Raw genomic sequence first — 25,428 nt, forward strand, 5'->3', positions numbered from 1 at the left:
GCTCCTCTGTAGGACAATGGAGAGATTGCAGGATGCCCTAATGGACTGGCTGACCCCTATATCCATGACATCACTTCATAGATAGAAGCAGTAAGAGGCATCTCCCTCAGAGAGCTGAGAGAACTGAAGAATGGTGATGGCTATGGCTCCTTTAGAGTCACATTATTTCACGGCTGGTGGGACTGGGCTGGGCAAGAAACAAGGTCTCAGACCAACCAGATGAAAAAAAACCAGCAACGCTCCCTTTCCTATTTCTTCCCTCAGTCAGGAAATTGTAATTCTTAAAAGAACTTGGGCTAGCACAGCCCAGCCATCAGCCCTGGGAGTACTCCTAAAGCTGAGTCCTCAGTTTCTTGTGAACTCATGAGGCACAGCTCTAGGAAAAGCATCATAGCATGTTAAGGGGTAAACCACGAATAATCAATCTTTTGATTATTCAAAAATCACAGCACAAAGCGGAAATAATATTTACCTGTTAAAATTGCTATGATAATACTGCCAGATGGGCAAGACCAGCCTGCTTTTTCTTGAGCTGCATAAAGTTGAGGCATCAGACAGTAACTGCTCTTCCTGTGTTTACCCATGCCAAAATATTATTTTTTTGTTCTATTAGTTGACTTGAAAAATTGCTAATCTTATCCTAGTAATTTTATATATGCCCAAAATTTCTCAGCTCAATCCAATTTCTTTTACCTGTAGACATAATTGTTGAGATAACACTTCCCCCAAGGTTTAAACTAGTACCTTACAAAAGTTGAGATACTGAGCTGTACTGGCTCAGGTATATTGGGATATTCACTTTTGCTCTGCATTTAATATAACTCAATTATCTTCACAGATGTTTCTTTTGGTAGATATTACAGGTTGCAAAATAACAAGAAATAAAATACAAATTAACTGTACAAAACACTTTAATGTGATGTATCCTATATTTAATAAATGATACACTTACAATACTCCAAAAGAGAGATTAAATAAATAAGTAAGAATGAATAGGTGCTGTCTTTCCTGTAAGAGGGCTCAAGGATCAGGATGTGGATTTCACATGGCACCAGCTGAATTAAAGGTCATTGCACTATGTTTCTGATAGACAATATATGAATAGATTGTTTAGAGAGGAAGGAAGAATGATAGAGACAGCTTGAAAATGGATTTCTAAACAAAGGAGGAGTCAGGTGTTTGGGGTTTTTTTTGTTTTGGGTTTTTTTTTTGTTTTTTTTGTTACCTAGGAAAAAACAATTTATTGAAGTGTTCTGGAGAAGTCTGTCTTGAGGAGATCACAAGGAGAAATTACAATAGTTACGGAAAGAGGAACATATAGTGTAATACTTGTTGGTGGGCTGAAGAAGAAACCACGGTGTATAAAACAGAAGACAAACACAGGACATGGAGAAATCCTGGTACTGTTGGAAAATATATCACGTTAAAATTTTTTTATACTTTTAATCAAAGGTTTTGTTTGTCTTTATCCCCGGGAAAAGGAATTTTAGGTTTCTTTCAGGGCATTGTTCTACCAGATGAGGTCTGGTGGACTCAGCATATCAACAGATTGGGAGTGACCCCGAAGACAACCAGAAAGATAAAGGCTATTAACAGAAAATCCACGGGATATCAGTGACTATCACAAACAGCTACCCCAGATGCCACCTCCAGCAGGGCTGAAGACATCCTGGCCCGGAAAGGACTGATAAGAAAAACTGAAGAATGAAGAATCTAATTAGCATCAAAGGCGAGGAGATTCGGGTCCAATGAGAGACTGAATATCGAGGGTTTGCTCAATTTTGGACCAATGAACACTGACCTAATGCTTTTCTATGTATTTTCACTGTATAAAATATCTGGAAAATGGAGTAAAAGCTATGTATCCTGGAATGATTCTCTCTGCACACCCGGGCTGTGTGGAAGAGATGATCTCTGTGGTACATCCTGGCCAGAACAACATCTTGGCCAGATAATATAGTAATGCCTTGACTCTCTAACATTAAAAATATTGTTGGAGAGTTTTTGGGTTTTGTCCCACAGATTCGGTGACATCAGCACAGCCCCCCTCTTGCAAAATATCTTTGCCAGACCTCTCCTGGACAGCAAAGGCATAAGCATACCATTTCAACTAGGCTGGCCACAGATGAGAAAAAAGCATCCGAGATCAAAGCACTAACAACGCTGAAGCCCTGATTGTGAAGGAGTTCAACAAAACAAGTCTTGATCTAGGCTATTCTAGGATTTCAGGTTATTCTGACTAATTTCTAACCTCACTTTTGGGACACCCCCAGATTAAATTACTGTGAAAGAACTGAGACAGATGGAGGGAGGAAAATAGAAGCAGGCAGTCAATTATAAGTTAAGTCTTACTCTTTCCAGCACTCCTGACATCAATAAGCCGTGTCCACCAGAAGGGCATCACAGTGAAAGAGAGCTCACAGATATATTTCACGGCATTTACACAATAATTTCCTGAAATGGGAGGGAGCGGGGGAGCTGCCTTCTTTATTTTAGTACTGTCAACTGTTAGTACAGAGAGTCTCTCTCTGGTGCGTTATGTTCTCATGAGCTGGCAGATCTGTTGGGAATATAATGAGGTCTGTGCATGCACCTTCATTTCGAACAACTTACTCCTCAGATGCTCTCCTGATTTTCTTGAGGCGTAAGGACCAGTTGACTATGCAAATTAAATGAGAGAATGTAGAAAATGAGTTTGACACAAAGGGAGTTGCTGGCAAATGCCACCGCTTCCTCCAGGCATAATGGTAAGAGACAGCTGCTTCTGCCAGCCCAGAAGCAGTAGCTGAGGGGGCTATCACAGCTCATTTGAAAATCTTTAGTCTGATGAATAACTAGGCAAATGCTGCATATAACTTACAAGGGAGGACCCCCAAATCAAGGGCTTCAAATCTTGCTCTGGTATACCATGTTATCATCCACTGTAAATGCACACAGGAGTGATGCCAGATTACGTTTGTAGCAGTTTATGAGTTTATCGTCTTCAAGTCCTTTGTAACAGGAGGTGCAAGACAAGAAATGGACTGTGAATGTGTATGAAGCATTGTCCTTTGCAATTTCCAAAAGTGCTATTTTAAGAATACAGTTGTCAGTTTTTGCAGCGAGATGTTACTTTTTGGATCAAACATTTTGATATGTGAACAATCCAATGACAGTAGAATAAATAATCACAAAAATATTTAATCATCGTACACAATAGTTTTATTTTAAATTTTCATTACAGAGTGATTCTCTGGAGTAATTATCATGGCAATTGTAACTCAGATACGTGTGTTTTGTCAATCTGTCTAATAAATAGTAGCAGAGTTCTGTAACTGACATGCATACATAAATACTTTAGAACTTAGTGATTCTTAAATTGTTTGGAAGTAGTTATAGCAACCAGTAAATACTGATACTTTTCTTATACCTCAAAAAGTATCTGTCACTTGGAGAACTGATACGCTTAGTGTATCACTTTGTGGAAAAAACAAACAAACAAAAAAACCCAAAAAACCAAAAAAACCAAAAACCTCACAAATGTTTACTGGTAGTATTAAAGGAATGGCTTGATGTTTTTCAGCTTTGCGCATAATAGCTGCCTGGAGTGCCACGTTATGATCAGCACACAAATACAAAATAAAATCATTCCATAGGGGAAGACCTTCATTTCAAGCAAGGGAAAAAACAAACTTCTTAATAGTAAATTATTACAAGCATACCATGTTGGAAAAAACAAAAATGGACATTTGTACACTTACTTCTCCTGAGCGGATAGGTGTCGGCGTTTTAATTGCGGTCTCAGCTTTGTTCATGCGAAGTCCCATTAATTGAACAGAAAACATCATCTTTTTATACTGTTACAAACTTTACTTAGCCGTTACAAGAACTTGGTTTCCAGGGTTACATGTTTTACTTTCTTAATGGGTCACTGATCACCATCATCATTCCCAATCCCTCCTGCTAATCACGTAAACATAGTCTTGCCTCAATAAGTCTCAACCCCTGCCAGGGGCAATTCAGTTTATCTCTCACATTAACTGATGACAAAAGACTTCTGCTGCTGCTGGACTTCGCAGCTAAGACCTTGCACTCCCACAGACAGAGGCACCTGATACTTTCCAAAATCCCATAGTGAACAAGCGGTAAATAAAATTCACGTTTCCTGATTTTTCTACCCTTTCCTAAGCACTTCCCAGGAAATGTGATAAATCTCAACTGAGATAAATGTCAAATGTGCTCGCCAATAGAAGGCTAGATCACTATGGCAAGATTCTGCCCTTTTTCCTATCAGCAAAACTCCTTTAAAACACATTGGATTTACTCGAGTATTTATGGGGATAAGCATAAAAACTTGCATGTATTTATGCCAAAGTTCAACGTCCTCCACACTTCTACCCAGTAACAAATCCAAACATCATACTCTTAAAACATTCCCTCCTTTTCTATTTCCATCAGAACACTTCATACTTGTGAGTTGGCTCTATTACTACAATTTAAATGCGTAAGAAAAACCAAGATGAAATAGATGTCCCAAAAAGTTACAAAGTAAGCAGAAACCCAGTAATTCACCTTCTGAACTGAGATGAATCCATATTCCTTAAATCAGATTTCAGACATGTGACTGAGCTACTTTGGCTTAATGGCTGGTATACATCAGCTGAGCCCCAGTGAAAGTAGTTTAAATTAACATGTGCTACCCTACATTTGCAACAGCTCAGCTGCTACACAGGAACTCATTAAGCTATGGTAACTTGCTCAAGAGGCTGAAGCCTCAATCTGATGCTCTTACCCAGTGGCCCACATAACTGCCCAAATCCTGCTGTCTACTTCCATGCCAATGAACCTCCTGAGCCCATCTTTCATAAAGTAAGGATGTGCCCAAGAAATTAGGCTCAGTACAATTTTCCAGTAAGATGCTTCAGAAGATTTATTCAGATAAGCAGTGAGATCTGGATCTCCCTGCAATTCAAATAAATTCCATGGATGGAACTGTCACCGAATCTGCGGGAAAAACAAAAATTCTCCAACAACATTTTAATGTCAGAGAGTCAAGGCATTACTATATTATCTGGCCAAGATGTTGTTCTGGCCAGGATGTACCACAGAGATCATCTCTTCCACACAGCCCGGGTGTGCAGAGAGAATCATTCCAGGATACATAGCTTTTACTCCATTTTCCAGCTATTTTATACAGTGAAAATACATAGAAAAGCATTAGGTCAGTGTTCATTGGTCCAAAATTGAGCAAACCCTCGATATTCAGTCTCTCATTGGACCCGAATCTCCTCGCCTTTGATGCTAATTAGATTCTTCATTCTTCAGTTTTTCTTATCAGTCCTTTCCGGGCCAGGATGTCTTCAGCCCTGCTGGAGGTGGCATCTGGGGTAGCTGTTTGTGATAGTCACTGATATCCCGTGGATTTTCTGTTAATAGCCTTTATCTTTCTGGTTGTCTTCGGGGTCACTCCCAATCTGTTGATATGCTGAGTCCACCAGACCTCATCTGGTAGAACAATGCCCTGAAAGAAACCTAAAATTCCTTTTCCCGGGGATAAAGACAAACAAAACCTTTGATTAAAAGTATAAAAAAATTTTAACGTGATATATTTTCCAACACTGACAGCAACCACTCTGAATCACCAACAGCTGATGACACCTCAAACGTGTCTCTGATAGACAACAGCCATCAGGAACCTCTTTCTCATTCTTCTTGAGGAGCTCAGTGGATATTTGATAAACCTAACCTCCTAATTCTAGGTGTGGTCATGCCTCTGATAGGTACTTCCAGGCTGTTATTTGATGTACTATGGTCTCAGGATGTAAAAGCCACTTTTTCTGCCACAGCTCCATGTCCTTTTACTCTGAGTTTGGATATAACTGGGGTTGTGCTGGATGTGGTTTCCCAGCTATAAGAGAAATCCAGGCACAGATGAACAATGTCAAACCAACACAGATGCTGACTTATCAAACAAGTGTCAGTTGCAAGTACTGTTAATGAAAAAAAAGCTAATCCTGTGCCTATGGTTTTGGCCTTATTTACTATTGGTGTTGATGACCATGCCACAGCTGGTGCCAGTTTTCAAAAAAGAGAAAGCATGCTGGGAATCTCTGACAATTTTATTAACAAAGTTGATCAGAAAACTTCCAACAAAGCAGAATTGCTTTGAAATATCTTGTTTTGTTATAAGATATACTTTGTTGAATGTTTTTTTTCAAGCAGGAGAAAGAGGGAAGGTATAAGTAATATTGTGACCTCTGCAGGCTTGCAACATAGTGAATAGGGCTGTGGCATGGGATGCTGGTGTTCATGGCCTGCTCTTTTTTGGAATGGGCTTAGTTTATTGCTCTTGCTCTTAGTTAGGTAATCCATCAATCAGACTTGAATCTAGGGGCATAAATCCACTGTGATCACACTTCAGCAGGCTTTCTTAAGTAACCATGAGCTTGGTGTTAATGGAGTTTGATGTGGTTGAAGAAGAGAGACGACTTTGAAAACAAACACTGTTGCTCATTCAGACATGACAATGTTCTGCAACAAGATTACTGAAATTTAAACGTATGTGCAGCATATTGCCTTTATCTAGTTGATGTGTTCAAGCCAATCACAGTGTATGCACTACTCTGGGTATATTGTGCAAACACTCAGCAGCGGCTCACTTAAAAGTGATCTATACACCCTTGTCAAAATTTGGGCTCTTCAGCTGTTTATAAGTTTTATAGGCTTTTTAAAAGATTTCTAAAGTTGATGTTGTAACATCTTACTATGTTTTGGTCCTGTTGTCTCTAAAAGAGGTATTGGAAGATGATTCGCCCCAATCGAGCTCAGAGACACTTCAGAGACCAAGTCAGAGAAGTGGGTATTTGCTTTATTCGGTGCACCGGATGTGTGGGGAATTGTTTCTACCAAACACACATACCTCATTACCCCAGAGACACAGTGTTATAGGTAAAATCATGAATATTAATTACATTCTTCAGGATAGGAGTGGTTATACAAATCATTTCTCAGAAGTCATTAATATCATTAGCATGTGCACCACGCATGCTCCATGTATCCTGGTGGTCTTTGGAGACCCCCAAAGCCCCCTCCAAGGTGACGGTCCTCCATGGGATGATTCAGTGGTTTCTGTGCTGGTTTCAAATGCATGCTTAGCTGATAAGCCATCAGGCCAGAGCTGTTACCTACAATTTGAATTTGAATTAAGAGTTCAGCCTTCAGCCCTGGAGGCCACAGACAGGCGCCTGTGCTGGTGGAAGGGGGCAAAAGCTCAGAGAATCTTTCTCAAAGATAAGAGCTTTTAAAAAATATGCTTTCGTGTTTAGGAGTCTGAACTGGTTTAGGCAGGTCTGACCTGTGGATGTCTTTTTTTTTAATGCACTGGTTATATCTGTAGTTCTGTGAATGCATATAGATATTCCTCAGTCTTAGGCAGGATATGATAATCCCAAGTGGTGTGAGTGGTTTGGGATGGCTTTGGGCTGTTGTGCCTGTGTGGGAACCATCTTGAACTGCTTTTCTGCCAGTAAGAGTAAACTGATTTCATATGCCTACAGACCATTCTGCAAATGAGCCTCTGTAGTGACCAGGAAACCTAAAATTGAAGCCATATGGAAATTTACTGTGCATATTAAATTGCATGCATCAGTGTTAACAACGTTTTGATTTGTGGCTGCAAGTAATAAATCAATTACATTAATTTTGTAGCTGCAAGCTAAACTATCCAGAATTACATTTTAATAACCAGCATCATGTTCACTGGTAAAATTTAAATGCATTTAGGAAAAAGTCTGAAGATTTTTTCTTAAAAAATAAATGTTAAATTATATTTTGAGACTGAATTTATTTTGTAATTCTCTAGATATTTAAAAGTAAATTGTCTCATAGCAATTGAGTGAACTGGAGGCCAGATTACCTACCCATGATGCAGGAACTGGGGTAAATCACAGATGAAATGGACAAACCAAGCAAAGACTCTCTTTTTTCTAGTATTACCTTCACACATACTGCCCTGCAGGAGAAAAGGGACAGGTATAACACTGATCTGGGATATCTGAGCAGAGGGATTATCCCTCCTCGTGTGCAGTCCTTCCTTGCCAATAACTTATCCTTTTTGGAGAAGAAGTTTCTTCCCAGACAATTGTTGGTGACTTTTAGAAGGCAGAGGCTGTTAGTGAGTGTATGCTTGCAGTCTGGATCTGCTAGAAATGTGTGTGGTCCCATATAAAATACTTTCTCTTAGGCCTTGTCTCATTAATAACATATTTAATATATTAAAACTAATTCTGTAGTGTTATTTTTGCCCAGAAGAATGTTAATTTGAAGGGAGAACACATCCCAACATATGGATAGCAAAAAGACCACAGTATCAGTAAGATATTGCACTCAGGCAGCATGTACTCTTAATCTCTCATGGAGGCCACTAGGCATATCTTAAATGAACCACTGAAGAGCTTTTCCATAAGGCTGTGCCTGTGGTAGAGACCATTACTCATGGCAGAGTCACCGTTTTACAGAATGCGCTGACATCTGTGCACTCGAGTACCTGAGGGTACAGGGAACCTGTGATTAAGTAAGATGTGGATGTATGGTACAGCAGCATCATCTCCTCTAGGGCATCTTTTGCAGGCTCAGCTGTTTGAAGTGGCTGTTAATCCAGCATGAAGGCTGAAGTAACTGTCACAGGGTAGATGACCTGCTGTGTGAATCAACCACCTCATTCAAAATGGGGATAGATGGAGTTGTATTTGGGACTTATACAATACTTACTGTCAAGACAAAGCAGACTGGTATTCCAGCTCACGTGTAGCATGCCTGTTTCTAATTACCTTGCCTGAGGAGGTAATTAGCTGAATTTGTTGTGACCACAAAGTTTCTTTTTCCTCCCAGAAGTCAAGCGCTTCCTCACCTGTATTTCTGCAGGGTGCTGTGGTGCATCTTGCACTAAATTACTCTATCCACTAGGAAAGACGTTGTCATACTTCTGGTGGTGTCTGTTCACATCCTGCTTCACTCTTTATGTTGGGGCTGTGGTTTTGTGGCTGCAATATTTGTCATTCTGATTTCTGGGCTTAGTTATATTAAGGTTCTCCTATAGTGAGAGTGTGAGATGAGGCACAGGGACAGCTTTATCCTTTTAGCTAAGCTTCTATTATTTTATTGAATAAGGGAAAAATTGAGAGTGCACTATGAATAGAATATATGAAATTCAGGAGTTGCGAGAACATGATGGTTATTGCTTATTTGAACCCATAGGCTGAAAATTTGTGTATCTAAACACCTGGGAACTTGTGGCTGGACATATTGACTGGCTATTCACTCCCTGTCTTACCGCATTCATAAATTTCTGCCATTTTAGCATCAAAATTAATGTAACTACATGCATTCAAAAGATTTTTCCCCACTTTCTGATGGAAACCTGCAAAATCTGTATCCCAATGGGTGTAGGTGTGCCTCTGATGGGTGTGAAGTGAACTAAAATGGTTATTATATCTATTGTGGGGAAAATACTTGCTTCTCTAAAGTAGTGTCTGTTACTAAGACAAAGATGCTAAGCACAAGATCACCTCTCCTCGTGAGTCCAGAAGGGAAGGGCTTTTCATCGTGGCTGACAGGAACTCTCCCTCAGAATTTGGGACTGCAATCTTAATTGCTTAATAATTGAAATTAACAAGACTCCTGCTTCTGGTGTTCTCAATGTCTAGGCAATGCTTTTCTTTCCTACAGGCTCTTCTCCCAGTGTGAGGCAGATATCGACTAGCATTCATATGGGCCTCTCCCTGGATTCTGAGGAAGATCCTGTCAGAGTCTCTTTGTTTGCAAGCTGTCTGCCCAACAGAAATGTCACTTCAGTGGCATCTAAGCATTATGCATCTGCTCATGTGTCTGTAAATAAATAATATTGCGGATAAGGCTATGCTTATCTTCCCATGTGATTTAGACTCCAATCTGGTATCTGCTGAATTCCAACAGAACAAGAGTGGACCCAAGTCCTAATATTCCTGCTTTCAATAATACAAAATTTATGATATAATCTGTGGTTTAGCCTGTATTATCTATCTGTACAAGGACCTCCAATCCAGCTGATTATTAGAATTTGCATTTGCAAATGGAATGTCCAAGCACTTCAGAATTAATAACCTTTTATATGTAGATATACTTATAGATCAGGAAATGTCATCAGTTTCAAAAATACTATTTTACCTACTAATCATTTTTGATTTCAAAAAATACCAAGAGGGGCAAAACTCTCAGACCTGCTTAGCAATTTTCTTCAGAAATGCCAAAAACCTCCAGAATATCAGAAAGTATGATGCACACAAGACAGGGGTGAGGATGGGAATATACTGAATATGCTATAAAAATGAACAATCATAAGTGTCACTTTTTCCAGCAAATTTTTTTTAACCTCCTGAAGTAGTGCAGATTTTCAGCCACAACCAGATATGTTCTACATACATGGTGTAGAATTAAATCATACAAGAATAGAATTAAATAAAGCAAGTAATGCAGTTACAGGGATTAATGTGTAAGCCTAAGGAGAAAGTGACTGGCCAGCAAAGGAAACAGTAAAAGGAAAATGGTGTTTGGGGGAAGTAGGGGGAGGAAATCTCCTTACCACTCTGTAACAACCTTTGTGGCTGCTGCCAATTCAAAGCCAGTTGTGAGTCAGAGTGACTCCAAATTGTAGGCATTAGAAAGAAAAAAAAGAAAAAGGAAAACAAAACAAAAGAAATTAATTTTTTTTCCCCCAGAACTCTTTTGCTTGCAAGTTTGTCTTTCCCTTTTCCTACCTCATTCTTGCACATCCTCTGAGACAAGGGAGAAAGCTCTGCAGAAAATAGGCCATCCTTTTGGCATAACATAGAAGAGTTTTGTGATATGACTTGCCCTGGTCTAATTGTGTGGCAGAGAAGGCTTGGGAATGTGATTCTGCATGGCAGCCCTGTGTACGGTAGTTAGATTTGTATCAGTGAGATAGGAAAAGTCTGCCCTTGAGATTCTGCACTGGCACAGTGCCAGCTGTTCACCATACTCATCTGTGTCTCTCCAGAGCAAAATCAAAACCTGCTGCCATGGTTCAGCTCTAGGTCAGACCCACAGCCAGATTACTGAGGTTTAGTTTTTTTGTTTGTTTCTTCTTAATTAGAAAATTGCTAACATTTTGTAAGGGAAGCTGCTTTCCTGATGATTCAACCTAAAGCAGGACTGTATCTGCTACTTGTACATCAAAGGCTGCAGGATTTTGGTACCAGAATTAAACCTGCTTTGACCTTGTAACCGTAAAATAAAACCACAGTTAAGCTAGATTCACAATTTGATACATGCCAAAAAACATGCCAACACTTCTTAGTTTAGACAAATACTTTTTGCTTTTGCAAGGAAAGATTCTGCCATGTATTACACAGGGATTTAATTTCTCTTTATTAATGGCATTTCACTTATTTTGCTGCCATTTGAAAGCCCTATAGGCAAGGCAGAGAAAGAATAAAGTAGGGGTAAAAATGGGAGAGGGAATTGCTAGTACAGAAAAAAATTTCCCATCATGTTTGTGCTTGTGCAATCTCCATACATTTTAAAAATCTTTGTAGAAATAGCTATGAAATGAAAAAATGCAGACAGTCTTAAAGGGAGCATAGTCAGGATATGTCCTAAAACAAGTGTATCCCTGCTGTAATTCAGAGAAATTTTGAGATTTTCACTGAGCTCTGGCAAAGCATTGGCTGCCCCTCCCTCTCTCTTTGTGATCTCACTGGGGTTTGTAGGACTGGGGCTTGGGGCAATGGCTTTTAATTTTACTCCATATGAGGTTTTTCTTGGGGTGGGGTTCAGAGGTACAGCCTAGTATTACCCAGTGTATCCTACTCAGTGATTACTGATGAGTCCAGTGTTGCGGAGGAAAGGGTGCAAACATTATAATACATTGTCATGCCTCCTGGCTGTTTCTCCAATTCAGACACATCCCTCTACTCAACAAGTCTGTAACATTTAGTTAATTTTCCAGCACATTTATTAGTAAAAAAAAAAATATATATATTTTTTCCTTGCCCTCTTCTGACATATTCAGACTACTTTTTCATGCTCTCATATTGAAAAATGAATATTAGGTCAGATGGATGATTAATCTGAACCAATAAAGCCTTTCCTAAATAATAAGTGTGTTTCTGACAGCATAAAAACGCACAGTGCCTTTTTAAAAAGCACACTAAAATGTTACTCTGGGAAATAATAAACAGCAAAGAGTTTCACTGTGTAACAAAGCCTTATATGAAATAGTTCTTCTTCTGCCAGCTTTGAGGTTCCCATCTCTAAAGCTAACAGAAGGTTTCAATATTTTTGTGCTAAAGGGCAAGGAACAATAGAAATGTCTCACCTAATTTTTCTGCAGCAGTTGCTCTTTTACATAATTCTATCCTCAAGAAATTGAAGGCAGTTAGGAGGAGAACAAGAAATACAGAAATGAGCAGTTTTGTTTTGCCATATGAAAGGGATTGAAAGGAGACAAACATCAAAAAGTGAAGATAATGAGTAAAGAAACCCATTGGCTTTTATTCCTGTGATTTTGAAGGACCAGAACTTTATTAGTATCCAGATTTGTTCCCCAAAATAGGGCATCTTAAAAGGTTTTTATAGATCATGTCAGAGCTTGGAGCACATTTTTTTCTGTGACTGGCCAGCAAAGGAGCAGAGAACTGCTTATCATGTGCATGAAAGGAGGTATGCAAGAGAGCTTGCTCTCAAGGGATATTCCTACCTCCATATCTCTAAATAATCCATACCCTCCTAGAAAGAGAATGTTGAAGGTTTTTTATGCCACCTCAATATTTTTTCCATCACTTGTTCCATTATTTATTGTGTAGTGACTTTCCAACTTGCAATGCCCTGAGCAAGCATGGTTCTTGCCTTGAGCTACCAGAGGGGAACTCTGGCTGCAAACTGCCTCCCCATCTGTCATGGAGGAGTGAGAAAAATCCATATTGGCAGAGATTTTTTTCTCCCCTTTCCCTTTGCCTCTGCTGCCAGAAGGGGAAACGGAACTCACTCAGGAGTTATTGAGTTAATGTAAGGCCACAGAGTTGGAGAGCCCCAGACTGCAGAGCATGAAGACTGAACACCCTTTGAGTTCCTGCTGGATGAAGGCATTTTCATCCCTTGGTGCAGGACTTTACAGATGCCTCCTCACACCACTCTCAACTTATGCAAACACCCTCCCCCAGTGCAGCAAGGCAGCTTTGAAGTACTTGGCAAAGTTCCAGCCTCCTAGAAAAGGTTTCTCTTAGTAAAATTGGTTAGATAAGTTTGCTGCCACTGCTCAATGGGGGGCATTTGCCCCCCCCCCCAAATGATCCCCCTGTTTCTGGCCCACAGCTCCTTGTTACGTATTATTTCTCAGTGTCCATGAATCTGTGTCCAAGATTGCATGCTTTCACCTCACTGACTGGCTTCTTACCCCTTCTCTTTCCCATCACCTTTCCATGCTTTGCTGAATATCAGCTAGTTCTGAATAACAGCAAACACCATCTATTTTAGTCTTCTTTTTCCCCAGATCCCTCCTATATTCAGTGCAAAACATCTGAGGATACTTTTGAGTTGACAGTCATCACCATCACCTTCCATCCAAGGAGTAAAACAGCTGCCTGTACCTTCCATGGTTCCTGACCCTGTGGAAATGGGGGATGATGCTTAGCCAAACGCCAAGACTCTGCTCCAAAAGACTCCATTTTGGTCTCATATTTGTGCCTAGAGAGGATATTTGTCAAACAAAATCCCATGGTTGTCCCTCTACCTCTGCAAACTTGAAAGCATTTAGACCCTGATACAAACTTTGGGACATGTTACCCCTCTCCACTGGGGCAACCTGCTCTTAGAAGAGATGAATGTCAAGCTATGATCGTCCTGAGGGAGCTGCAATTCTTGGCAGGGCACACTGTTTACAAGACGACTGGTTTGTGACATTAGGCAAATTATCAGGAAAACTTGGCCCATCCCCTCTTTGTCCAGCTGTGTACTCAAGTGAGGCTATCAGATTGATGTTTTATTAACAAACTGTGACCCAGACTGTGATTCAGCCATGGGTCTCCAACTTGCATGTAGAATTTGCCATTTTTAATGAAGCTTTTAAAAAAGTATTCCCTTCTCATTCAGAGCAGAGTAATTTTGCTTGTCAGGTAGCTTCTGTTTATCTATCATAATAAAGAGGTCTTGCTCATTCAGAGGTTTAAAGACTGTTGGCTTTTAGATCAACAGTTCACTCATTTTATCACTTGTGAGCTTACAGATATATTATCTCTAGCTGGTTATAAAACAACTGGGACTCAGCTAAGCTCAGCTCTTTTAAGGTGTGAGGGACTGTGCAGACCCTTGTAGCTGCTGAGCTACTGTAGGTTGCAGACATATCTGCAGTTTACTGGTGCTGTTTTTCAGACAAGACTAAGTTTAGCAATATCCAGGAAATTCTTCTCTCTGAAGTTCTTATCATTCTCCACTTCAGCTTCTGCCACTCTGCCATGAGCCAGAGCTGGAGGAACAGCTAGCATCCTGTGTGTCAGCTCAGGGCCCTTTCCTGTATGAAATCTGGCATTTCACTGAGATAGCAAGTTACCTTTTTCTTATAACCTGTGTTTCATTTAGCACACAGCTATTTATGTGGTATTTTGAAACTACTGCATCACTATTACATCCTTCTGAAAATAGCATGAGGTTCACCCTGATAATTCATAACATCCAAACCCAGACTTGAGTATTATGGGTGTCCTGGGAAGAAAGGTGTGTAGGAAAGACCAAAGGCAGCTGCATACTGTGAAATAACAAGTATCAGACAAAATACAGTATCACAGCTAATAGATGTATTTTAAAAGAAGCAACATCTATCTTTAATTGCATTTTAAAGATGTAGTGAGAAACCACAGTTATACATTTTTATAACAAACCTTTACATCTGAAATCAGAATAATTAAAAAAAAAAAAAGTGCTGATTATATATGGTCAAAATAACTGAGGCAAATTTTTGACAACATATTCTAAATATGATCATGTGGCCCCTGTCAGCAGCACTTTAAAGTCAGGCTGAATAATGTCAATGACAATCACTGTTTTTCCTTAGCTTACCAAAAACCACCAAACTAAAAACTATTTTGTTTTTTGTTTGTCTTTTTTTTTTTTTTGCATAGCTTTCAGTATTTCTGCCCTCTCACCTCTGCATATTGCAAGCCCATCTCAGTTCTGGATAATTACTTTAATGTTCTTAATATTTTTAATCCAGTTATCCTTGAATACATAATATATATTTTCTACCAATTATAAATACATAATTTTTATTAATCTGATTTCAATAACATGCATTTATATAATTACTGTACAATCAAAATAGACATTGACTTTACACAGTGTGTATGCTTTTATTTCAGTAGTATTGTTCAGACACACTGCTCAACAAATCAAACAAATAGGGAAATGAAAAGTTAAGAAGGAGGGAGAAGACCTCTGGGAGGAAACATTCTCACAGTGATTACAGACAAAAAAAATACTCATCAGAAAAAGGGTTTATTAATACATAGAAAATCCTCACAATAGTTGAAACACACTTTAGGAGCTAGTAAACATTTTAAATTGTATTGTGCCAATTACGCAGTGCCCAAGCATCTGCTTGCTCTTAATTAGATAGGGAGGTGAATGTCCACTGTTTATTTTCATTTTCCTCATTAATTATGAAAAACTGCATTCAATTCATCTTGCATGGTGAGAGACTGGCTGCGCAGATGTAAGTCGTAAGGGAAGTGGCTCTCTGTAGGTAACCTAAACATCGAGCTCTGCCCAAGGGGACCCCTGGGTGGCACTGCACAGTAGTGCATGCCATAATTGTAATTTTTGCCGTAGTCCAAGCTTTCTTCTTGCTTCAGGGAAAATATCCCATTATAGTTAATTGGGGGAGGACTTAAGGGACCTTCAAACTGTGGGCTGGCGCACTCAGGGGAAGTGCTTTCATAGAAGGACTCGTAAGCACTGCAGTAATTGTATGGTTTCATGGATTTAGAGTTGTCAAGAGTCCCATGCCCTGGGGGGGTGCCAAGCTCCGGGCTGTGGTAGGGAGGATAGAAGGTGGAGTAGGATGTGCGGGTATGATGGGCGCCTTCACCTGCCTGGCCCATTAGGAAACTTCTGGCATTCAGCTGCAGGCATCCCGCCACCAAGTTTGTAGTTGGCTGGGATAGACCCTTGCACAAGTTTTGGACGAAGGTGAGCAGGTCGGGTCTCTTGCCAATTCGCAGGATTTCAGAAAGAGCCCAAATATAGTTCTTGGCTAGTCTTAAAGTTTCTATTTTGGACAGTTTTTGTGTTTTAGAATAACAAGGGACCACTTTCCTTAAATTGTCCAAAGCATCATTAAGGCCGTGCATACGGTTCCTCTCTCTAGCATTGGCTTCTTGACGCCTGAATTTAATCCTTTCCATCCTTATCTTGCTTGTCTTTTTTTTCCGAAGGCCTCTTCGCCTTGGCAAGCCATTCTCATCCTCCTCTTCTCTCTCTTCCTCCTCCTCTTCTTTTTCTGTGTCTTCTCCAGGAGATCTTTTAATATTCTTTCCTCTGAGGATGATCTGCTTTGAAAAGCTTTCTGGGTTCTTCAGTTGCTTTTGGTCATCACTTTCTCTGGAAAACTTTCTACACATCTGGGATTCTGGCATTACAACAGACTCATCAAATGGTAGTGTTAACATGGTTCTATAATCTTAAGTTACCTGAAAGAATGCCAGCACAATGTTTAAGTATTTCCATCTTTAAAGTTTCCCAATTCACACAGCCTCATGCACCTTACTTGTGTCTATGTGTACATTCTCTGTATATGAGAGCGTGTGTGTGCATGCGTGTGTGTGTGTGTATAAATGCTCGATCTATATTTTTTGAATAAAATGCCAGTTGCAAATGCCCATTTTTTACAAAAAAATAGTTTTTGAGAATTCTAAAATTGCTTGAAATGTTTGACCCTGCAACTAAAAAGCCACATTTCTCACAGATAAATATAGAGTAAATCAATATTTTAAGTGTAAAATTAACTCCCTGCTCATTTATTTATTTTTAAACAAACCCTTCAAACTCTCACCACCATGGAATTCAAAGAAATGCAAAATGTGATAAAGCAATACAGAAATTTCATTAATCCAAATTCCCCTGGGTGGAAAAATGAGGAGAGCCTGTGCAGTTTTAAAATTGAAAAAGTATCTCTATAACCTGATGGTAAATATTTTAAAATCACTTTTTGACTTATACTTCAAAATCGCAGGTTTTTCCCCTCCACAGTTCTTCCTGTATGTATGAAGATATTAAATTCTAGTAAGTTACAGTGGCTAAGAAGAAAAAAATAACGGAATATACCCCCCCCAGATCACTCAGCTAGTAATATAATTCAAATCAAAGAATTTTTTTCTAATTATTTGTATTAAAATCACATGATGCTTATTTCATATTAAGACAAAAATCAGAATTATTTAACCCTAAATCCACTCAGATTAGAGTTAGGAAAAAAAATCCCCCTACCTTTTCTCTTTTCCAAGCAAAAATTCTAATTTATATTATTTCTTTAGTTAGAATCAACTTATTTGCTTTTTTTCTTGTTCTTTTCTCCTTTTTTTTTTCTTTCCTATTAATTGGGGGGGGGGGGGAGGTGAAAAATTCCCTGCACGCTATAGCAGTGTTTATATTCTGCGAGGCTCAGATGTCTTCCTCCAGCCCTTAGCTGACAGGAGCGGTTTGTAGATTCTGACTGTAATCCTGCACGTGTGCTCAGAATCCAGCCTGGAATGGAAAAATTATTTCCTTTTCCTAATTACTTTGCATTTGTTTGCAGTTTGGGAGCAGCAAAAGCTTAAATCCCATGGACTTCAAAGAGAAAAGCAAAGCAAACGCAGGGGCTTTTTTTAATAGAACCAAATTAATCAACAACCCCAGTCAAAGACTAACTCTATCAGTATTGTCTACACACTCACAGTATTATATAAAAGCAATGAAAGTTTGTAATTGCATCAGAGGAATAAAATGTTAGGAGAAGTTATTAGACAGTAAATAGCACACACAAAATACAAGACAATGATACTGTATCTTTAAACACTTGCATGCACACCCAACACCAACTGAAATATATCTTTATTTGTATTACCTTAGCTTTTTATTTCATTCAACAATCAGTTTTCATTTTTTGCCTTCCAAATCTTTTCAGTCTGAATGTCGCATCGTCTTCTGGAGTCTAGATCTGTGTATATCTGCACTATCTCATTGATCTCTAAAAAGTGACATTGATGCCAACTGCCAGAGCTGGTACCCATGCCATCTGCTAGTGACGTCACAGGGCAGAGAAAACCACGTGAGCCTTTCTCCTGGGACCTTCATTCTGCACTGATCATCTGGCATCCCTCTAAGTGGGTACCAGCATTCATGTATCAACACAGAAGGTTAGACTGATAGAAAGAAAAAAAATTCTGCACCAGCATTTCACATACAGTAGGTGCATTTCCACTGTAGTTGCTTTTTTTTAGCAGTCTAGCTGCATGGATGGATAGACATGCCAGCATTTGGTGCTATCCCTGCCTAGAGGTACAGCTGCCCTGTAGTTGTTAATATGGTATTGTTTATATAAGAAATGCTGTCTTGTATTGATCTGAGTCCCTCCAGTGCACCTGGTACCCAGGGACAAAAAAGAAACGACAAGGAAAGGAAGGCAGACATAGGGAAGTAATGCTGGTGTTATAACACATAGCATGGTCACAAAAAGTAGTTTTTGTGTTATGCTGCTGAGAGTGATTTTTGGGGTGTGGGGTTTTTTTGAGTACAGCTTGTTGCCCCAGAGCACAGAATAATAGGATGTCATCTGTAAGAAATCCTCCCCTCATATCCCTTGGTGGTTCTTAACATTGCAAAGTAAAAGAGGCGTTTGTAGAAAACTGGACATACAGCATGAAGATTTAACAAATGATGCCCTTTTTCCAAAGCATGTGGCAGGGCTCGCTGGTGCCTGACCTGCTCTGGCGTGTTGCAATGTGACTGGGGTGCACCTGCTCACATGTGTAACTTTGGATGCTCAAAGGGTTTGCCCCCTGCTATATTTTCTCTGTCTGCCCGATGTATTTGTGATTGTTTCCCCAATATCTCTTTAAAAACTCAGTTATTCCCTTTGGAAGCCTCCTAAAAATCTCCCCCTGCTCTTCTGTTTTCATCCCTAGATGCTCCTTTCCTCATGCCCTTGTTTCTCCTGTCAGTTGCCTCGCCTGTGCTCCCTGCTCTTCCTCCTTTAACCCTTTTGTCTCTTTCCACAGGAAAAACACTGTTATATGAAGCTGACAAAAGACTCTCAGCTCAGCCTTGCCACGGAGCTTATGGCAAACTCCACCTTGATCTGTTAGGGGTTTGTGGTTTTTTTAATTTAAGGGGTGGCATGTCACATATAAGCGGTGTCAAGAGAGTTACAGAGGGAATGATGTGCCACCTTAGAAACATTTTTTTTAAGTTTGGTTTCATTATTATTGTGTATCACTGCTTTTTTGTGACTAAGTAATCTCTATACTAAAATAATGAGCAACTGAGTATGCTTTCAGTATTAAAACAATCTGTGGCAGAGCTGCTATTGTTATGAGTCCATATCAGTGTTTCCATCATAAATCCTCGTTTTAAAGGGTTTATAATTCATCTGCTTTAATTCACATTGGTCCAAATCTTGGCATTAATGTTCTCAGCCCCAATCCAATTATTTTTTTTCCCAAACTTTCATTTAAATATGTTTGGGCATATTTTTGGTTAGAGACAGTAACAAAAAAAAAAAAAAGACTGCAGCACAGAACAACATGTGTGTGGGAAGAGGGTGTTTTACATATCTCTATGTAAAATGAGATATGTAAAGGCTCAATGATTTTAGAGCGTTTACCTAAAAAAAAAAAACTCACCCCAAACTTTGTTTTTGGTTTTGGGTTTTTTTTAATAGAAGTAAGACATTCTCATCACTCACTCTTTACAAAGCTCAGGACTCTTTTTTTAGTTTTTGTTTTTTAAAGACAATATATTTGAAGTGACAGAGATGTTAAAACTTAAGGGGAAACTGTTCAAAAAGAGCAAGTGCTGTACTATTTATAAATGCTATAGCATTTGCTTCATTTTTATTGCAAATATTACAATCTGTGTAACAAAGGAGAGGGCAGAATCCCATTATCCTCAAACGGAATTTATGTACTAAGATTTATATTGTGAAAGGTCCTAAGGGTTGTCAACCTTTCCAAGGATTTTGCATATTCATAGTATTGTACAATACATGATAATCTAAAAATGTAAAGTCCTGAAAAGTAACCAAACGCTGTTTCAATACATACTAAAAATACTATGAGATATTGAAGAGAAGGTTAACATTGTAATAGTCCTATGTTTACAGAAGGACCAACAAAATTTTCAGTTATATCACACAGTGTCCAAAATACATGAAAGTATTTTTTCATCCTTTCTTATTGTTGAAGGAGGTGGTTATTTTTTTAAACAACTCAGATGCATTTTTAATGGGTTTGATACTGCTGCTAAAATCAAAATGAATTAATTTGTGTTGAAGGATTCCCTCTGTAGGAGTAATATTACAGTTTTGCAGGTTCCTAATCCACCATTTGACCTTTTTAATATTTTCAAATAAATAGTGGAGAAACAAAATAGCTGAGCTATCAAGGTTTAAAAAGCCTCTACTCTGCATGCATACTAACTTTTCATAAGGATTTTACTACGCATTTTGTATTATGGATCCATGATATGCAAATAGGTACTGCTGTTAATATGCATTCACAGCATACCCGATAACTGCTGCTTTGCTGTCTACTGTGAATGCATGTTAAGAATAATACACAAAATACAGTGAAACACACTCTATAGAATGGTTGTACAGAACCAAATATGTTACTGATAGATACCACTATTTATTTTCCTGTACCCAGCCTGTATAGTCTTGAATTAAAAGTGAGTTTATTTCAAATGCAATATTACAGTACATTTAACACAAGCAAACACTTATAAATTCATTTAAAAAATACTGAATCATTAACAGATTCACTGAAATAATACTGAGTTCCAAGGACTGCAGAACCTTCATGTTGCATGAGGGGGACTGACCCAAACTACGCTGCATTCAATGGGAGTCCTTCAAGTAATTTAAATATGCTACCATCGGAGCCCCAGGGAATATCTCTGCTTTTTGTTGATTTTACCTCTCTCTGTCTTTCTCTCTTTTTCTTTTTTTTTTCTTTTTTTTTTTTAATTTTTGCATCATCCTCTCCAACCCTCTCCTAACTGGCCTATACCTCCCTGTTTTGCTGAAACAGGAAAACCACATCAAATTAAGGAACTCAGGAACACTTCAAAGTGTAGTAGTCTTGGTCATTCACTGGGAGCAATTGAACCTCGTGGGCAGCAAGAAACCGTTTAGAAGGGGAAGATAGCTTTTTCTTTTATTTGTTTCCTCATCTTTCTAATATATGCGCTACACGTCACTGAAACGTAGCCACAGTGACAATCATGGGATGCCAAACTCCCTCTTCCACACTCATGATCTGACATGAGTTTGCCTTCCTGCCAGAGCACCCACATGCACAGTCCAAACAACCAGAGCAGTTGCTGCTTTGGGAGTGAGACTGGGGGAAAATATATGTCTAGTGCATCCTAAATTGCAAAGTCAGACCACAAAGGGCAAATACATTGGTAGGAGTGTAGAAAACAGCGGCTCCAGTCTCCTGCAGAGTTTAATGCTCAGGAGGAGGTGGGAACACTTGTTTGGCAGGAGTTTTGTGTGTGCTTTTGCTTTCTTGGTTGGTTGGTTTGGGTTTTGTTTGTTTTGGGTATTCTGGTTTTTTTATTTATTGATTTATTTGAATTATATTGTTTTATAAAAATAGTCAGAAGGATGCTATCTTGTTATGAACCCTGGTCTGCCAGCCTCAGTGAGTTTCAGACTGCTCAGAATTGGGACTCTCTGGTGAAGTCTGGATTATGTCTTTACAAAAGGAACTGCTGGGGAAAGAACCAGAGCAATATGCTATACACATGTTGCCTGCCAGCTGCCTATCCTGTGTGCATCTAGTACACAATGGGACTGAAGTGATGTGTCCCTGTCCGTGAAGACCTGTCCCTCTTCTGCCCCTCCATGTCCCCAGTATGCTGCTGTAGACTGTGGACTTTATGAGGGGAACTTGCCGTTCCCATCAAGCTGACTAAGCAGTCTTGCACGAGGTGCTAAGACAATATGTGTCCTTCTCCCAGGAGAGACTAGAAGACACTCATAAGGACCCCTGGCTTCAAGGAAATAAATTACATTAGGTCAAGAGGATTTGGTTCAGTCTGAAAATATAATTTTTAACCTATCTGCTAATGTGGCAAAATGAGTGTGTTTTGCATTAATTCCTCTTTAATAAGGATGTACTTCTTGCTCAGACATTCTTAGTTTCATGTTTTGAACTGGCTGATAGAAACAAATAGGAAAGAGCTATAAAGGGTTAAGGGAATTATTTGAGTAAAACATGAATGTAGAATCTGAAAATGATTTCTGTAATTGTTTATGGTTAACCAAAAATCAGTTTGACCAAAAATTAGTGTCCAGGAATTACTCAAAGATTTCTGAAACACGTGACTAGAATAGGCCTCATGTAGATATGACATATGTTTGAGATAATATTATTAATTTTGAGTTACTCCTGGTTCACACTAATATAAAGGAGTTGAGAGATGGTGGAACCAAATAATCTTAAAATGGAAAATGCATCTGTTTCTTTTAATCAATAAAATACCTTTTACCCAGAAAAGTGAAGGCACAACGTAGCCCGAAAATTTTAGTACTGGATCAAGAGGTGATCTGTACTTTGGAGGAATATAGGATTTAAGGTGCTTCTCTCCCTGGGGTAAAATATTCTAGTCAGACCAGTCATATAGCTCTTAAAAGTGACATGACCAGTCATGTCACTTCTTAAAACTGCAGGGCATTAAGGTCACTGCAATTGCTTTGTGGTGTGAAGCAGCCCTATGGTACATCTGAGAAATGGCTTTTTATTTTCGTACTTGGTGACTGGAATTGCCTCTGCTACCCTACCTTGAGGATGGTCTCAGATCAGTAAGTCTGTAAACATTTAGAAGCTGCAGCAGGGACACTTGGCTGTAGAACACACCTGGATACTGCTCCTCACCATTCACCCTTTAATGACAACCTCCGTCAAACAGCTAGTCAGTGATGATGACTTTCCTCCTACTGCTGATGCCTACAGTGATTCACAGGTGTGCTTCCTCTGTGTCTTTTTTTTATTAATGCATGTTTTTTCATGGACCTTGCAGCTAGTCCTTTTTAGTAGACACAGTGTTGCCTAAAATCAAATTAAACAAAACTTGCATCAGTGTAAAAATAGTGAGATAAAAAGCAGGTCTTTATTGGAATCTTCCAGGTGCCCCCATTGTCATGGGCAGACCCAGCACTGGATTTCTACAATTTTCATAAGTTTGAAAAAAATAGCACATTTAACAAATATTGGCCAATTAGAAGAGCAGTCAGTAAGGTAATTTCCCCTGGGTTCTACCCCATTGGATTTGTTCCAGGGGCTTCTTTGCCCCATTTCTTGTTATATCTTCTAGTGGAAAACAAAATGTCTTTGTCAGGCTCCTTCTTCTTAAGAATACTGCTAAACAATTCCAAGTATGCATTTAGAAAGGTTAGCATATTATTCTAAGAGAAAGGGTAGGAGAAACAACAGGAGTGATGTAACCATGTATTAACAGTCCATAGAGTTGCAAATATATGAAAAATGCATAAAAAGGTGAATCTTTAGGCATCAATAGTGTGGGTATGTGTGACCTCAGAAGAGACAGAGGCCTGCACTGCTTCCCTTTCCCAAAGGGACCATAGGGCTGTGATGTATGCTTTTTCTTCCATAGACTTGCTTGCAATGTCTCTAAAGCTAATGGGCTGCTTTCTTGTCCCCCCTGTCAATCTCCCTCAGCAAGAGGTGCCTGATGAGATAGTCTCCCTAGATCACCTGCATAGTGTTCCGAATACTTTTTTCTCCCTTTCTGCAGTCTTCTACCTGTGACAGGGTTATCCATCCCTCATGGAGTGATGATGTGCTGCACTCTAGAGGGAGAGGTCATGCTGGGGCTAAGCCTCTCCAGGAAGTGGTGGGAGCTCTGAAAACATGGCGTCACCACTGACACAGAAGAGGAGAGAGGCCTTACAGAAAGCACATGCCACAAGATGAGCAGTTTGCTTAGGACTTAAAGTCATGTATATGTGTGTATATATATACATGTATTTGTATATATGCATTCTATAAATTAAATGCAAGATGAAATGTAAGAGTCTTAAAGATCATGATTGCCTTAAACACTGTTAAGATCATCGAAGGACTTTGCCCACTATAGCAAACAGTATAAAGAAGCAACTGCTCATCTGCCACTACCCAAGCCCAACCCCCACCTGTTTTCCCTACCCATCTGTATTGGTTTGAAAACAAACCAGTGGGAGATCACAAGTCAAGATTGAAATTAAAAATAAGTGAAATAATACAAGGAAAAGCACTGACAAAGTCAGATACAACCTAACACCCTGTTAGGGTGGTAGTAGCAGTCCAACTGAAGTAGTCCAGTTGAAGCGGTGATCCTGTGAAGGTCTAGTCTCCAGCTGAAGATCCAGTAGTAGCTCTGGTCCTCTGGGAACCCAGTAGACAGGGCTAGCTCAGGCAGTTCCAAGGCCAGGTTATATCCAGGTGGGAACACCTGGTTCCTCCCTCCTGGGCAGAGCATCCCACAATGGGATGAGATAAGTCCATGAGTCACACGGTGGGTCCCTGATGGCCCATTGCCTGTCATCCGGGGTGGGTCATTAGCAGCTGGTAACAGCTAACGGATGGCCCATTGCCTGTCATCCGGAGTGGGTCATTAGCAGGTGATAGCAGCTAACGGCCCACAGCTGGTGGTAATAGAATACTTAACTACATCTATATTGCAACCTAGGTCATTATCCACCCCTTATTCTATTACCATCTACAGAGTTCTCACTTAAGATAAGGTCTCCTTGTGGTACACAACGGGTTTCCCCATCTGCCTTCATCACCCACCAAGTATAACCAGGTTCTTGGGCAAAAACCACTCCACGGATGGGTTTGCCTTTGCCTGAGGTGGGACTAATCCAAACAGTCTTTCCTAAAAAACCTCTTACGTGTACCACAGGGACTTTATCTCCATCCACTGTGTGCAAAGGTTCGGACTCGGCAGGACCGGCTCGATTGATAGAACCTCTTGTGTTAACCATCCAGGTGGCCTTTGCTAAGTTCAGTTCCCAATTTTTGAAGGTTCCCCCGCCAAGTGCCTTCAAAGTTGTCTTAAGTAGTCCGTTGCACCATTCAACTTTCCCGGCAGCTGGTGCATGATAGGGGATATGGTATATCCATTCAATTCCATGTT

The 25,428-nt window shown here is 39.6% G+C and overlaps 1 protein-coding gene across 1 annotated transcript; it reads right to left on the reverse strand.

Moving 5' to 3' along the window:
• Nucleotides 1–14,810: 14,810 nt before the first annotated feature.
• Nucleotides 14,811–18,313, reverse strand: NEUROD6 (neuronal differentiation 6). The gene is made up of 2 exons (XM_085051617.1): nt 18,131–18,313; nt 14,811–16,715 (listed from the first exon to the last, which is right to left on the reverse strand). The coding sequence occupies exon 2, from the start codon at nt 16,692–16,694 to the stop codon at nt 15,681–15,683; it is 1,014 nt and encodes a 337-aa protein (XP_084907743.1). The 5' UTR covers nt 16,695–16,715; nt 18,131–18,313; the 3' UTR covers nt 14,811–15,680.
• Between the last annotated feature and the right edge of the window lie 7,115 nt (nt 18,314–25,428).

Source organism: Lichenostomus cassidix, chromosome 2 (assembly GCF_008360975.1).
Source record: "Lichenostomus cassidix isolate B80296 chromosome 2, HeHo_3.0, whole genome shotgun sequence".
Lineage (NCBI taxonomy): Eukaryota > Metazoa > Chordata > Aves > Passeriformes > Meliphagidae > Lichenostomus > Lichenostomus cassidix.